This window comes from Danio rerio, chromosome 7 (genome assembly GCF_049306965.1).
Source record: "Danio rerio strain Tuebingen ecotype United States chromosome 7, GRCz12tu, whole genome shotgun sequence".
Taxonomy (NCBI): domain Eukaryota; kingdom Metazoa; phylum Chordata; class Actinopteri; order Cypriniformes; family Danionidae; genus Danio; species Danio rerio.
This window is the reverse complement of record NC_133182.1, coordinates 1,974,128-1,991,643: the sequence shown is the minus strand read 5'-3', so window position 1 is coordinate 1,991,643 and position 17,516 is coordinate 1,974,128. Positions and strand designations below refer to the sequence as shown.

General features: G+C 38.5%; 1 protein-coding gene across 2 annotated transcripts in view; it reads right to left on the bottom strand.

Moving 5' to 3' along the window:
• The window catches only part of slc12a6 (solute carrier family 12 member 6), a 56,385-nt gene that overhangs the window by 16,393 nt on the left and 22,476 nt on the right, over positions 1–17,516 (bottom strand). For both annotated transcript variants that reach the window (XM_073907840.1, XM_073907841.1), the window contains exons 7-17: positions 16,452–16,582; positions 16,060–16,301; positions 13,146–13,429; positions 11,621–11,782; positions 11,316–11,414; positions 9,690–9,747; positions 9,134–9,308; positions 6,549–6,667; positions 2,617–2,715; positions 1,977–2,096; positions 1,785–1,889 (exon numbers count right to left, since the gene is read on the bottom strand). In XM_073907840.1, the coding sequence (XP_073763941.1) occupies positions 1,785–1,889; positions 1,977–2,096; positions 2,617–2,715; positions 6,549–6,667; positions 9,134–9,308; positions 9,690–9,747; positions 11,316–11,414; positions 11,621–11,782; positions 13,146–13,429; positions 16,060–16,301; positions 16,452–16,582 (1,594 nt within the window). The remainder of the gene's footprint in view (positions 1–1,784; positions 1,890–1,976; positions 2,097–2,616; positions 2,716–6,548; positions 6,668–9,133; positions 9,309–9,689; positions 9,748–11,315; positions 11,415–11,620; positions 11,783–13,145; positions 13,430–16,059; positions 16,302–16,451; positions 16,583–17,516) is intronic.

The following is a 17,516-nucleotide window of genomic DNA, read 5'->3' as shown; positions in this document are numbered from 1 at the left end:
TTTATATGCACACAAACACACATGCATACACGCATGCGCGCGCACATACACACACATTTATATGCACACAAACACGCATGCATACACGCATGCGCGCGCGCACACACACACACACATTAATATGCACACAAACACACATGCATACACGCATGCGCGCGCACACACACACATTTATATGCACACAAACACACATGCATACACGCATGCGCGCGCACACACACACATTTATATGCACACAAACACACATGCATACACGCATACGCGCGCACACACATTTATATGCACACAAAAACACATGCATACACGCATGCGCGCGCACACATACACACATTAATATGCACACAAACACACATGCATACACGCATGCGCGCACACACACACATTTATATGCACACAAACACACATGCATACACGCATACGCGCGCACACACACACATTTATATGCACACAAACACACATGCATACACGCATGCGCGCGCACACACATTTATATGCACACAAACACACATGCATACACGCATGCGCGCACACACACACATCTATATGCACACAAACACACATGCATACACGCATGCGCGCGTACACACACACATTTATATGCACACAAACACACATGCATACACGCATGCGCGCACACACACACATTTATATGCACACAAACACACATGCATACACGCATGCGCGCGCACACACACACACATATATATATGCACACAAACACACATGCATACACACATGCGCGCGCACACACATTTATATGCACACAAACACACATGCATACACGCATGCGCGCGCACATACACACACATTAATATGCACACAAACACACATGCATACACGCATGCGCGCACACACACATTTATATGCACACAAACACACATGCATACACGCATGCGCGCGCACACACACACATTTATATGCACACAAACACACATGCATACACGCATGCGCGCGCACACACACATTTATATGCACACAAACACTTATGTATACATGCATGCGCGCGCACACACACACACATTTATATGCACACAAACACTTATGTATACATGCATGCGCGCGCACACACACACATTTATATGCACACAAACACTTATGTATACATGCATGCGCACACACACACACAGGAAGAGAGGATTCTAACTGCGATTCTAAATGTGTCGTTGTATGTGTGTATTTGTGTTGGCATGTGAGTGTGTGTGCGTGTATACATGTATGTGTGTGTGTGTGTGTGTCTGAGAGTGTATATGCATGTATGTGAGAGAGAGTGTATATGTGGGCATGTGAGTGTGTGTATGAGTTTGTGTGAGTGTGTGTGTATGCATGTGAGTGTGTGTGTTTGTGCATGCATACATTTGTGTGTGAGAGGGTATATTTTGTAAGTGTGTGTGTGTATACATTTATGTGCATGAGTGGGTATGTGTGTGTGTGCAGGCGTGTATACATTTATATGTGTGTGTGTGTGTGTACGTGAGTGTACACATTTATGTGTATGAGAATGTAAGTGTGTGTATATATGTGTGTGTGTGTACGCAAGTGTACACATTTATGTGTGGGTGTGTGTGTGTGTGTGTGTGTGTTTATACGTTTGTGTGTGTGTGAGTGTGTGTGTGTTCGTGTGTGTGTACGTGAGTACACATTTATGTGTGTGAGTGAGCATGCGCGTGAGTGTATGTACGTGAGTACACACATTTATTTGTGTGAGTGGGTATGTGTGTGTGTGTGTGTGTGAATGTGTGTGTGTGCATGTGTGTATACATTTATGTGTGTTTGTGTGTTTATACCTCCAGTTCTTGGTGTGTGGTGGTCCCTCCTCCAGACGAAGTAGAGCGAAGCGAGCCGCACTGAGAGACAGACCTCTGATCCCGTCACCCCACTCCTTCTCAGCACTGAACACACACACACATTAACACACACATAGGTAAACGCACATTTTTCTACACACACTCAAACACACAGTTGTCATGGTGACATACCCGTGATACTCGATGTACTTGTAGATCATCCCGGCGATCACCATGGCGACGATGGCGTAGTACCATGACGATATGAACATGAGAGCCAGACAGATCGTCATGCCGAGAAACGACAGCGTCCTGCAGAACACACACAAGTGTGTTAGTGCGCGCAAGTGTATGTAATTGAGTGTGTGTGTGTGTGCGCCTGTTTATGTATGTGTATGTGTGAGTGTATAATGAAGTGTGTGTGTGCGAGTCAGGGTGTGTATCCAATTGTGTGTTTGTGTGTATATTAGTGTGAGTGCGTGCAAGTGTGTGCTAGTGCGAGTGTGCCTTAGTTTGTGTTAGTGTGTGTGCACGAATGCAAGTGTGCATGTGTGCAAGTGTATGTGTGTGGGTGTACGATGCAGTGTGTTAGTCTATGTTTTACTGTGTGTATGATGCATGCATGTGAGTAAGTGTATACGTATCCATTTGTGCGTGTTTGTTAGTGTGAATGCGTACAAGTGCATGTGTGTGTGTATGCAGGTTGGTGTGTATGCAAGTGTTTGTTAGTTTGTGTACACAAGTGTGTTAGTGTGTGCAAGTGTGTGCATGCATGTGTATGATGGAGAGTGTATGTGTGTGTGTGTGCGTGTGTGTGTGTTCAGTGATGTACCAGTGGTAATAAGAGAATCGGGGTCTCCAGTTTGGTGTTCTGAGCAGCGTCTGCAGAGCACAGGCCAGATTCACAAACAGGTAACACATCAGGAAAAACCTGCGCTCAAACACACACATGCACACACACACAACACACACACACACACACACCATATTACACAAGGCCATTTCAATCATCAGTAAACTAAATCACTGACATATTATTCACTCACATACAATCTAATCAAACACAACAACACTTCATTAATAATGATGCCAATAAAACAATATTTGACTGATTTATTTTTATTAATTGGTATATATAAATATAATTTAAATATATAACATATAATTATAGTATTTAATATATAAATGAAATTAATGTATAACATTATATATATATATATATATATATATATATATATATATATATATATATATATATATATATTTTTTTTTTTTTTTTTTTTTTCCATTGGTACTCAGTAAAACATTTTTATTAATTCATTTATTTTTATTTTATTCATTCATTTTCTTTTCGGCTTAGTCCCTTTATTAATATCTAATACATAATAGATCACTAACAAAACTTTCATAGGTACAATCACGCACAACTGAAACACGCAAACAAGACTATTTTGGTAAATATGGAGCAACTGGGGTCGAGAGAAATGAGCTGACATTATTTTAGGCCGACACATAATGTTTTTTGCAGCACAAATTGTGAGCAAACGAAAATAATAAATTCATGCACGAATATAAATATCTGATGTTTATTTCAACGGCACAAAGCAGCACAAATCTAACCAATATTTTAGTTATTTCTATAGATATACATAAACAACGAAAACAAAACAAAGGGCACAAACAGCACAAACCAATATGACACCTGTTTTGTGCGATTTAAGCCTAGTTCACACTACAGGATTTTAAACATCAGCAGATCGCTGTGCCGTTCACACTACATGACTTGACTTTGTGTGTTTTGATCTCTGTGGTGTTCACACTACGCAACACTCCATGAATGATCCACATGAGGGGGGTCACACACTACATGATCTGACAATATCTCATTCCCCATCAGCTCATTCAAGCTACCAAACCACAGCCAATGAAAATTTGAGGGAGGAGTCGTCAGAAAAAAGCTGAACACTATTGGCTGCTTGTGTGCTGATGACATCACTGACAGCGTTTCAAGCTTTGGAGAAAGCATTTAAAAACATCGTCAAATCAGCGGATTCATCAGCGGATTAATCACTCATCTGCAGGCTCCAGTGGAGAGATACACAGAGAGTTTAATTTTTGTAATTTTATAACTCTTTGTAATAAAACTAACATATTTATAACACCCTGCCGTTTTCTAACTATCAGTGTATTTCTTTCTGACATTGTTTTTTTTTTTAGTACAAAACAGTAAAGAACTGAGCATTTCTGCCTTAAATGACCATATTGGTCAACATGACTGCATGCATGTCTGATACTTTTCACTGTGACTTTAAATATGTGTGCATTTTCTTGCCTGGCAACTTCCTGCTAACATAAACAAAACTTTCTGATGGCAAAAACATCAATTTACTTCAGATATCTTTCAAAACAGCAGATTCTGTGCCGAATAGCTCCTGTTTGCAAGTGAAAATGAAAGCCAAGACCTTTAAGTGTTTTAGTATCTTAACTACATATTTATAGGCTGAATTACCAAAAAAGATTATATTTTTAGGGTAATGGTGTCATTAAATATGATGCCAGACATTCAAAGCTTAATTTTAATATCTCAATAATAGCTTTGAATGTAAATATGTTGTGACAGTATGGTGTTTTATATAAGAACCGTCAGAATGAGCAGTATGGTAATTCTAATAGTTACAGAGTTCTAGTTCCACTGTTAATATAGTCTACTCTCATGTCTGTGCTAACGCAGAATGAAGCGAGTGCACCGATGCCCATTCTGACCAATCACAGATGTTTCTGCTGAGCTCCTGAACACACAGGCGTTCAGCTCATGCTGATCTGCTCTCTCATTGGCTGCAGCTCGTCACTACATCTGACCACACGTGGGGTTGAGTCGGCCGACTGCTCTGGAATATTTAGCATGCTGAATGTTGGATTTCCGTCTGCGAGGTGTCGGCGACGCGTCAGCGAGCCTCGTTGATGCGTTGTTCAGTAGTTCACACATAAAGAGCGGCGAGCGCTGTGCGCCCGCAGATTTCTTCCCGATCACAGCCCGATCTGTCGGCGAGCTCGTTAACTTCCAAATCGGGCTCAAATCAGGCTTAAAATCCTCTAGTGTGAACTAGGCATTAGGGCGCAGAGTGACGTCGCGGCTCCCGAAGTGTTTTGATTAAGCTATATCTAATCAATAAAAACAGATACGGTGTTTATTTTAATGGCACAAACCAGCACAAATCCAGCACAAACGAATGACACCAGTTTGGTGTGATTCAGACAACCTGGGGTGGAGAGTGACATCATGGCTCCCGAAACATTTTAATTATATCTAAACAACGAAAACAGATAAAGTGTTTGTTTTAACGTCACAAACCAGCACAATTCGGGCACGAACGAATGACACCAGTTTGGTGTGATTTAGACAACCTGGGGTGCAGAGTGACGTCACGGCTCCCGAAATATTTTGCTTATATCTAACCGAGGAGAACAGATACCGTGTTTGTTTTAACGGCACAAACCAGCACAAATCGAGCACAAACGACCTGTGCTGATTTGAAGTCATTTGTGCAACATGGGGTGGAGAGTGACGTCACACGGTCAAAAAAATAACGCTTAATATCTCAGACCCCAAACCAGCACAAACGTTCGCTTTTGCAGCACAAATCAGCACAAACGAATGGCATGGTTATGGGGATTATTTGTTTTTATGGAAAGCCAACTTCACGGAGGTGTAGATGTGTCCAGCTGTGGGGTTTTGGAGACGTCTGCATCAGCATATGTGGATAAGAACAGGACGTGTGTTTGGAAATAACTTAGTTTTCTGACCACACTTTATTATTATTGATCATTTATTTCTCTGCTGGAGATCACAACTGAATTTAGAAATAGTTCAGACACAAATCTCTGCTCTTAACAAAGGAGATTAAACATGTGGGCTGATGGATGTGTTCAGTGAAGTGAGTTACCACCGTTTCCTCACTCCACCAAAGTAAAGGAGTAAAGTAAAGGAGTAAAGTAAAGCGGCTGAATGGAGGAGGCTCGTTCTTTATCCTCGCGCTGCAGATGCTCTGTTCAACTGTTTTCTCGCTGGTGAAGCGCTCAGTTTTTACACTTATAAAGTCGCCATGTAAATATTAAATGCACCATGGAGCGACGCAACTGACTCTTAAAGGGAATGAGAGACGAGACTCTGATTGGTTTAATGCAGGTTATGCTCAAAACACACCCAGAACTCATAAGAGAATCAGCACAGCCCTGTTAGACCATGCGCCAGGTGCAGAGCGGATTTATCCATTCTACAATAGCAAAAGTAGATTCAGACACACTCTTAATGCTTTTGCACTATGAGCTTTGCGCCTAGATTGTTAAAATAGAGCTCTTAATAAGCAATACAGCAGAGGTAGGCATCACCCTTTAGTGGAGGCGGAGCTTATCCACTATTACATCATAGAGTGTTTAAATCAGACTGCCTTCAATAAAAGCTTTAGTGTTACACAAGATGATGCTATAGCACTATGAGCTTGAATATATTAAAAGCGGAAGGGGGGAATAATAAATAAACTAAATTAATCGTTATTAACATTACTAATGGTACAATTTCTTATGCAGAATGCTTATTTTAAAGTCCTCATCCAGTCACAGGCCTCAACAAACACATGCAAATGACACACTCTTGTTCTATTCATCCTGCCATGTGACTATTGTGAATGATCACACTGCGATACTGATGCTGAAACCACAGATAGTGCAGCCCTAGACTAGTGTGTGTGTGTTTTGGGGGCTCACATGGAGAGGATTGGAGCGACCAGGTCCAGGGATGCGATGAGGATGCCCAGCTCAGCCAGAAGCGCAGTGAGCAGCAGAGCCCATGTGGGTTCACCATTGGCCTTGCCATGACCAAACACCTGCACAAACACACGCCACAGTGAGCAGATCAACACGACAGAACCACACGGCTATACACTACCCTGCTGCTTCCTTCAGAACACACTGTACTTTGGGTGGTTACTATGGTATTCGATTGGATGCTACTTGGTTGCTAGGGTAGCCTAGAAAGTTAGAGATTCTGCAAAATATTGTTGAGACGAACCCTTGTAGTTGCTCGGGTACTCGGTGGTTACTGTGGTATTTTGAGTGGTTGCTAGGGTGAACTAGGTGGATTGTATGGATTTGTGATGGGTTGATAGATGGTTGCCATGGTATTTGAGTGGTTACTAGGTGGTTACTATGAGATTTGATTGGTTGCTATGTGGTTGCTAAGGTTGTCTAGTTAAAGATTTTGCTAGAAATTTTTGATAGGTTCCCAGATGGTTGCTAGGGTAATTTGGGCGGCTGCTATAGCATTCTAGGTGGTTGCTAGGTGAATTCTGTTGTTTTCTGATGGGTTGATAGATGGTTGCCAGGGTATTTGGATGGTTACTATAGTATTTGATTGGTTGCTATGTGGTTGCTGGGGTAGTCTAGTTAAAAGAGATTTTGCTAGAAATTTCTGATGGGTTCCCAGGTGGTTGCTAGGGTAATTTGGGTGGTTGCTATGGCATTCAGAGTGGCTACTAAGGTATTTTAGGTGGATTCTATAGATTTCTGATGGGTTGATAGATGGTTGCTAGGGTAATTGGGTGAGTACTAGGTGGTTCCTATGGTATTCAGAGTGGATGCTATGTGGTTGCTAGGGTAGTCCAGGATGTTAGAGATTTTCAGGTGGTTTTTAGGGTACTTCGGGGGGTTGTTATATTTTGAGTGTTGCTAAGGTAGTCAAGGTGGTATCTATAGATTTCTGATGGGTTTCTGAATGTTTGCAAGGGTACTTTGAGTGGTAACTATGAAATTTGATTGGCTGCTATGTGGTTGCTAGGGTAGTCTAGTTAGAGATTTTGCTAGAAATTTCTGATGGGTTCCCAGGTGGTTGCTAGGGTAATTTGGGCAGCTGTTATAGCGTTCTAAGTGGTTGCTAAGGTATTCTAGGTGAATTCTGTGGTTTTCTGATGGGTTGATAGATGGTTGCTAGGGTATTTGGGTGGTTACTATGGTATTAGAGTAGTTGCTATGTGGTTGCTAGGGTAGTCTAGTTAGAGATTTTGCTAATGATTTCTGATTGGTTCCCAGATGGTTGCTAGGGTAATTTGGGTGGTTGCTATGGCATTCAGAGTGGTTATTCTAGGTGAATTTTGTGGATTTCTTATGGGTTGATAGATGGTTGCTAAGGTATTTGGGTGGTTGCTGTGGTATTCTGAGTGGTTGCTAGAGTATGCAAGGTGGTTGCTAAGAATTTCTGATGGGTTACTATGGTATTTTGGGTGGTTAGTAGGTGATTGATATGGTAATCTGAGTGGTTGCTAGAATAATCCAGGAAGTTAGAGATTGCTAGGGTACTTTAGATGGTTGTTATAATATTTTAAGAGTTGCTAAGGTAGACACTGTTTTCTATGGATTTCTGATGGGTTTCTTGGGTACTTTGGGTAGTTACTAGTTGGTTCCTATGTTATTTTGGGTGGTTGCTAGGGTAGTCCAGAAAGTTACTAGAGTTCTCAGAGGGGTTGCCAAGTGGTTGCTAGAATAATTTGAGTGGTTGCTTTGACATTCTGAGTGGTTGCTAGGGTACTCTATGTGGATTCTACGGATTTCTGATGGGTTGATAGATTGTTGCTAGGGAATTTGGATGGTTACTAGGTGGTTGCTATGTTATTCTGAGTGGTTGCTAGAGTAGTCCAGGAATTAAAGATTATGCTAGAGATTTCTGAGGGATTTCCAAGGTTGTTGCTAGGGTATTTTGTGTGGTTGCTCTGGTATTCTGAGTGGTTGCTAGAATGCGCTAGGTGGAGGCTAGAAATTACTAATGGGTTGCTGGGGTATTTTGAGTGGTTACTGGTTGGTCCCTATATTATTCTGGGTGGTTGCTAGGGTAGTCCAGGAAGTTAAAGATTTTGCAAGATATTTCTGAGGGATTTCCAAGGTTGTTGCTAGGGTATTTTCGGTGGTTTCTTTTGTTATTCTGAGTGGTTGTTAGAGTGTGCTAGGTGGATGCTAGACATTTTTGATGGGTTGCTAGGGTATTTTGGGTAGTTACTAATTGGTCTCCATGTTATTCTGGGTGGTTGCTAAGGTAGTCCAGAAAGTAACTAGAGATTTTGGAGGGGTTGCCAGGTGTGGTACTTTGGGTTGGTGCTATGTGCTTGCTATGATATTCTGAGTGGTTGCTGGGGTACACTGGGTGGTTGCTATAGTATTGTGAGTGGTTAAATGACCCTAGCATGATGAATTTACACAACATAATCTAAACCATCATAGTAACATAATAAAATAAATATATGAAATCATTGAGATGCATCAGAGTTGCTGCAGTGCATGCTGGGTAGCGGTGTGTGGCTGACCCTCAGGAAGGGGATGATGTTGTCTTTAGCAATGGCCTGCAGGAGGCGAGGAGCTCCGGTCAGTGATTGGAGGCCGGCGCCGCACGTCGAGAAGAATGAGCCAATCACAATGACCCACGGCGACGGCCACGATAGAGTCCCCACCACCAGATACCCCTTCACTGAGTCTCCAAACCTGAACACACACAGCAGAGCAAGAGATCAGGAACACACACACATACACACAGCAGACCAAGAGTTCAGAAAGACACACACACAAAGAGATGCACACACACATATTTACAGATGCACACAAACGCACACACCCAACACACTGGAAATTCAGAAAGACACAAACACACATATGCACACAAATATACACACACACACATACATACACATGCACACATGTATATACACATACACACCCACACACACACACACACACACACTAAAACAGGAACACATATAAACACAAATACATACAAACTTACACGCATAGCCATATACAAATATATTCACACACAACACACACACACACACACAAGATGAGCATAAGTGTGAATGAGTGACTGACTTATCTCTGAGCACCACACCCTCCACACAAGCCCCGAACAGCAGCACACAGCTCAGATCTGAACACAGCTTCAGGAAAACACCACAACAACTGAGAGGAACACACACCGATCTAAGAACAGCACACACACACACACCTGTGTGAGAAGGCAGTTGCTAGGGTAGTCTGATTGGTTGCTTTGGTATTCAGATTGGTTGCTAGGGTAGTGTAAGAGATATCAGAGTGGGTGCCAGAAGGTTCCTGGGGTACTTTGGATGGTTGCTATGGTGTTCTAAGTGGTTATTAGGTAGTTGCTAGGGTAATTTAACTAGATGCTACATGGTTCAGAGGGTAATTTAAATAGTTGCTAGCTGGTCACTAAGGAGTTTTAGGGATTTCTGAGAGGTTGCTAGGGTATTTTGTATGGTAGCTAGGTAGTTAGTAGGGATTTCCGAGGTGTTGCTAGGCAGTTGCTAGGGTATTCTGAGTAGTTGTTAGCCAGTTGCTAATATATATTTTAACTGGATGATATGTGGTAGATATAGTAGTCTACGTAGTTGCTAGGAGGTTGCTAGGCAGTTGTTAGATATTTCTGAGGGCTCGCTAGAGTATTCTAAATTGTTGCTAAGCAGTTGCTATGGTACTCTTAATGATTCCTATTGTATTCTGAGTGATTTCTGTGTGGTTACTATAGTAGTAAAGGTGGTTGCTAGGGTATTCTGAGTAGTCTCTGAGTGGTTACTATAGTAGTATAGGTGGTTGCTAGGGTATTCTAAATGGTCTCTGTGTGGTTACTATAGTGGCATAGGTGGTTGCTAGGGTATTCTGAGTGGTCTCTGTGTGGTTACTATGGTAGTATAGGTGGTTGCTAGGGTATTTTGAGTGGTTGTATTCTGAGTGATCTCTGTGTGGTTACTATGCTAGTATAGGTGGTTGCTATGGTATTCTGAGTGGTCTCTGTGTGGTTATTATGGTAGTATAGGTGGTAGCTAGGGTATTCTGAGTGGTCTCTGTGTGGTTACTATGGTAGTATAGGTGGTTGCTAGGGTATCCCAAGTGGGTTCTGTGTGGTTACTATGGTAGCAGAGGTGGTTGCTAGAGTATTCTCTGAGGTTGTTTTTGGGTGGTTTATGTGTGGTTACCATGGTAGTATAGTCGGTTGCTAGTGTATTCTGAGTGGTCTCTGTGTGGTTACTATGGTAATATAGGTAGTTGCTAGGGTATTCTGAGTGGTCTCTGTGTGGTTACTATGGTAGTAGAGGTGGTTGCTAAGGTATTTTGAGTGGTTGTGTTCTGAGTGGTTTCTGTGTGGTTACTATGGTAGTACATTTGGTTGCTAGGGTATCCTAAGTGGTTTCTGTGTGGTTACTATGGAAGTAGAGGTGGTTGCTATGGTATTCTCAGAGGTTGTATTTGAGTGGTTTCTGTGTGGTTACTATGGTAGTATAGGTGGTTGCTAGGGTATTCTGAGTGGTTGTCGGGTGGTTGCTAGGCAGTTGCCTGGGCATTTTAAGTGGATGCCAGGTAGTAGATTGCTAGAGTAAGATATTGTGACTGGTTGTTAAGTGAATGCTAGAATATTTTAATTGGTTGCTATGCTATTACAATGGTAGTGTGGGTGGTTGCTAGGTCACACTGAGAGGATACAGACGAGGGATGTGGTAAGGATGGCCATGATGGTGCCGATGGGAATGGAGCGCTGAGCGTCTTTCAGATCCCCAGAACGATTTGAACCCGCCATGATTCCTAAAACACACACACACACACACACACACACACACACACACATCTACCAATCTGCAATCTGTACGATTTATCAAACATAAACATACCATCACCCAGGCTGAATGTATATCATTATGAACAGTCACTGAGGGAATATTCTGAGGTATATTATAATAAAAGTTGTCACTGATTGGTTGATGAATAACAAGAGACAAAGGCAGGATTACCAGTCACGGAGGGGAAGAAAATTCCGACCAATAGCGTGAAGGAGGTGGTGATGTCAGCAAACACATAAGGATAGTGATTGGACACGGCAGGTTTGTGGGCGGAGTGAGAAGAGCCACGCTCGAGAACATCTCCTTTCGCAGAGTACGAGCTCCACAGGTTCTCTACATTTACACACACACACACACACACACACACACACACACACACATTACTGCAACTAGCACAAAACCAAAACCTTTGTCCTGCCAAGTGTTATTCTAGCAATAATAATACACTTCTGTAGTTTAAAGTGTTTTGTACTTAGTTGTGTTTATGTGTGCATCTGTGTGTGTTTGTGTATGTATGTGTTTATATGCGTGTCTGTGTTTATGTATGTATACATGTGTGTGTGTGTGTGTGTGTGTGTTTGTGTATATTCATGTGTGAATATACGTGTGTGTGTGTGTGTGTGTCTGTTTATGTGTGTATATATGCATGTGTGAGTATACGTGTTTGTGTGTGTCTATAGGTATGTGTGAGAACACGTGTTTGCGTAGGTATGTTTGAGTATATGTGCATGTGTTCATTTGTGTGAATATATGTGTGTGTGTGTGTGTGATTGTGTGTATAAATGAATGTGTGAGTATACGTGTGTGTATATGTGTTTGTGTATATGTGTGTAAGTCTACGTGTGTGTATATGTGTGTGATTGTGTGTGTATATATGAATCTATGACTATACGTGTGTGTTTGTGTATATTTGTGTGTGCGTCTGTGTGTTTGTATTTGTGTGTATATATGTGTGAGTATACGTTTGTGTGTAATTGTGTTTGTGTATGTGAGTGTGTGTCTATATGTATGTATGAGTATACATGTGTGTGTATGTGTTAGTATAGGTTTGTGTATATGTGCATGTATCTGTGTGTGACTGTGTGTATATATGTATGTATACGAGTATACGTGTGTGTATATGTGTTTGTGTGTATTTGTGTATATATGTATCTGTGAATATACATGTGTGTTTGTCTGTATATATATTTGTGTGTGCGTGTGTGTGTATTTGTTTATGTGTGTACATATATGTTTGTGTGTGTGTTTATGTGTATGCTTAAATGTGCGTTTGTGTGTGTGTGTATGTTTATGTATGTACATGTTTGTGTATATATATGCATATATGTCTGTGTGTGTGTTTATGTGTATGCTTAAACGCGTTTGTGTGTATATGTTTATGTATGTACATGTTTGTGTATATATATGCGTATATGTCTGTGTGTGTGTGTGTGTTTATGTGTATGCTTAAATGCGTTTATGTGTATATGTTTATGCATGTACATATATATTTGTGTATATATGCACATATGTTTGTGTGTGTATGTTTATGTGTGTGTATAAACGTACGTGTGTGTGTGTGTGTGTGTATATATTTATGCGTGTACATATATGTTTCTGTGCATATGTCTGTATGTTTATGTGTGTGCATAAATGTGTGTGTGTGTATATGTTTATGTGTGTACATATATGTTTGTGTATATATGTGTGCGTGTACCCTTAATGACTCCGCTGGCGAGTCCAGGGATGCCCTGTATCTGTGTGAGTTCGTTGTGTGTGAAGTGTTCGTCACAGGCGGCGCTGAGTTCAGAGCTGTTGCAGAAGAGTCTCCACACGTCTGTGGTTTTTTCCAGTGGTGCAACCGATGGCGGCGCTGCAGTGCTGTTGAAGAGCTCACTGCCGTTCACTGAGTCCTGCGGTAAAACCTCGCGCAGCGTCTTTACACACTGACTGTCCTTCAGCTCATGCTGAGACAGACTCATGTTGCCCAGCATACACACACTGCAGGATGAACACACCATAAACATATAAATATATATCATGATAATATCGTAACATGATATAATATCATGATAATAACATATCGGGATTTAATAGTATTATATTGTGATATTGTATCGCGATATAATATAATATCATGATATAGTAATATAATATTGTATCGTAATGTAATATCATGATAGTACTGTATAATGTTATAAAAAATATCGCAATACTATCGTATCATGATATATCATGATATAATAATATAATAATGTGATAATATTGTATTACAATATAATATAATATTGTATCGTAGTATAATATCATGATATTACTGTATCATGTTATGATAATATAATATTGTAATAGCATCGTATTATGATATAATAACAATATTTCCATGATATGGCAGCGTAATATAATAATACAATATTGTGATAATATTGTATTACGATATAATAATATAGCCATGATAATATCGTATCGTAATTTAACATCATGATATTATTGTATAATCTTATTAAAAAAATATCGCAATACTATCGTATTGTGATATGATATAATATAATATCGTGACAACATGGCACTATGATATAACATAATATTGTGATAATATAGCATTGTCATATAATATCATGATAATATTGTATTGTGATATAATATAACCATGATAATATCATATTGTAATATAATATCATGATATTACTGTATCATGTTATAATGAAATAATATTATCATATTATTGTTTCGCAATATAATATAATACTATGATATAATAATATAATATTGTATCGTAATATAATATCATGATATAATAATTTTACATTGTGATAATATTGCATCGTAGTATAACATCATGATATTATTGTATCATATTATGATAATATAATATTGTAATAGTATCGTATCATGATACAATAACAATATTTAAATAATTTGGCATCGTAATATAATAATAAAATATTGTGATAATATTGTATTATGATATAATAATTTAACCATGATAATATTGTATCGTAATATAATATTATGATAGTATTGTATAATGTTTTAAAAAAATATCGCAATACTATCGTATCGTGATATGATATAATATCATAATATAATAATACAATATTGTGATAATATTGTATTACGATAAAATAATATAACCATGATAAAATCGCATTGTAATATAATATCATGATAGTATTGTATAATGTTATAAAAAATATCGCAATATTATCGTATCGTGATATGATATAATATAATATCGTGACAACATGGCACCGTGATATAACATAATATTGTGATAATATAGCATTGTCATATAATATCATGATAATATTGTATTGTGATATAATATAACCATGATAATATCATATCGTAATATAATATCATAACTGTATCATGTTATAATGAAATAATATTATCATATTATTGTTTTGCGATATAATATAATATTATGATATAATAATATAATATTGTGGTAATATTGTATCGTAATATAATATCATGATATAATAATTTAACATTGTGATTATATTGTATCGTAGTATATCATCATGATATTATTGTATCATATTATGATAATATAATATTGTAATAGTATCGTATCATGATATAATAACAATATTTCCATAATATGGCATCGTAATATAATAATAAATTATTGTGATATTATTGTATTACAATATAATAATATAACCATAATATCCTATCGTAATATAATATCATGAAAGTACTGTATAATGTTTTAAAAAAATTGCAATACTATCATATCATGATATAATATTATAATATTGTGATAATACTGTATTACAATATAATAATATAACCATGATAATATTGTATCGTAATATAATATCATGATAGTATTGTATAATGTTATAAAAAATAACGCAATACTATCGTATCGTGATATGATATAATATCGTGACAACATGGCACCATGATATAACATAATATTGTGATAATATAGCATTGTAATATAATATCATGATAATATTGTATTGTGATATAATATAACCATGATAATATCATATCGTAATATATCATGATATTACTGTATCATGTTATAATAATATAATATAATATAATATTGCGATAACATGGCATTGTGATATAATAACAATATTGTGATAATATGGCATCGTAATATATCATGACAATATCGTAACGTGATATAATAATATAACATAATAATATCATATCCTAATGTAATATCATGCTATTTATGTATCATGTTATGATAATATAACATCATTATACTATCTTATCGTGATATAATATAATAATGTGATAACATGGCATAGTGATATAATAACATAATATTGTGATAATATGGCATCGTAACATGATATCATGATAATATCTTATCGTAATATAATATCCTGATATAACTGTACCATGTTATAATAAAATATCAGAATACTATCGTATCGTGATATAATATAATATCGTGATAACATGACATTGTGATATAATAACAATATTGTGGTAATATGGCATTGTAATATAATATTATGATAATATCGTATCGTGATATAATAATATAATATCGTAATACTATTGTATCGTGATATACTAAAATAATATTGCGATAATATGACATAGTAATATCATGATAATATCGTATCGTAGGCACTTGTGAATGTGCCGATACTCACGGGAATGACGGCGGGCTGAATGCGGACACCAGCGCGCCGGTGTAGATGGACAGAATAGATATGATCACGCAGGCCAGAAACACAGACGCCAGCTTGTTGACGTATTTGACTCCCACAAACACCAGCAGGGACATGAGCAGCAAGAAGATGGAGCCGTACACACGCATGTTATTCAACATGGCCGCAGCCTCGCCATCAGGGGTGTCGGAAACGAAGATAGCGGCGCCGGGAGCAATGTACATCTGCGGAAAACACAAACCACAAACACCACATTCAGCTTCTCATGTAGTTTTTGGGTTGTTTCTAGTCTAGTCTACAGTGCTAAGCATAAATAAATGTGTGTGTGTGTGTGTGTGTGTGTGTGTGGTGTGTGTAAAAAAGCAGATTCGCACCAGCAGGATCTCAATGGCTCCGAGGATGTACATGGAGCCTGCAAACGTGGTTCCCAGATAGAAGCAGGAGCCGACGGCACCACCGAACTCAGGACCCAGAGAACGAGAGATCATGAAGTACGAGCCTCCAGCTGCAGCACACACACACACATGCACATATGCACACACACACATATATATATGCACGCACACACACACACACACGCACATATGCATTCACACACATATATGCACGCACACACACACACGCACGCACATATGCATTCACACATATATATGCACGCGCACACACACACGCACACACATGCATACAGACATAAACACACACATATGCACGCACATACACACATACATAAACATATATGCATACACAAACACGCGTGCACACACAATTACACACACATACACACACATACATACAAAAATAACACATACACACACACACAAACATACAAACACAGACACACATGAATACACACACACACAAACATACAAACACAGACACACATGAATACACACACACACACAAACATATACACAAACATACATAAACACACAAAGATATATACAGACACAAACACACACAAACAAACATGCATGAATACACGCCACAACAAACACACACCACATATACACAAATACACACACACACACACACAGACATATACACAATCATACATAAACACACACAGATATATACAGACACAAACACACATACAAACACAGACACACATGAATACACACACACACAAACATACAAACACAGACACACATGAATACACACACACACACAAACATATACACAAACATACATAAACACACAAAGATATATACAGACACAAACACACACAAACAAACATGCATGAATACACGCCACAACAAACACACACCACATATACACAAATACACACACACACACACACAGACATATACACAATCATACATAAACACACACAGATATATACAGACACAAACACACACGCATGAATACACACCACAACAAACACACACCACATATACACAAATACACACACACACACACACACACAATCATACATAAACACA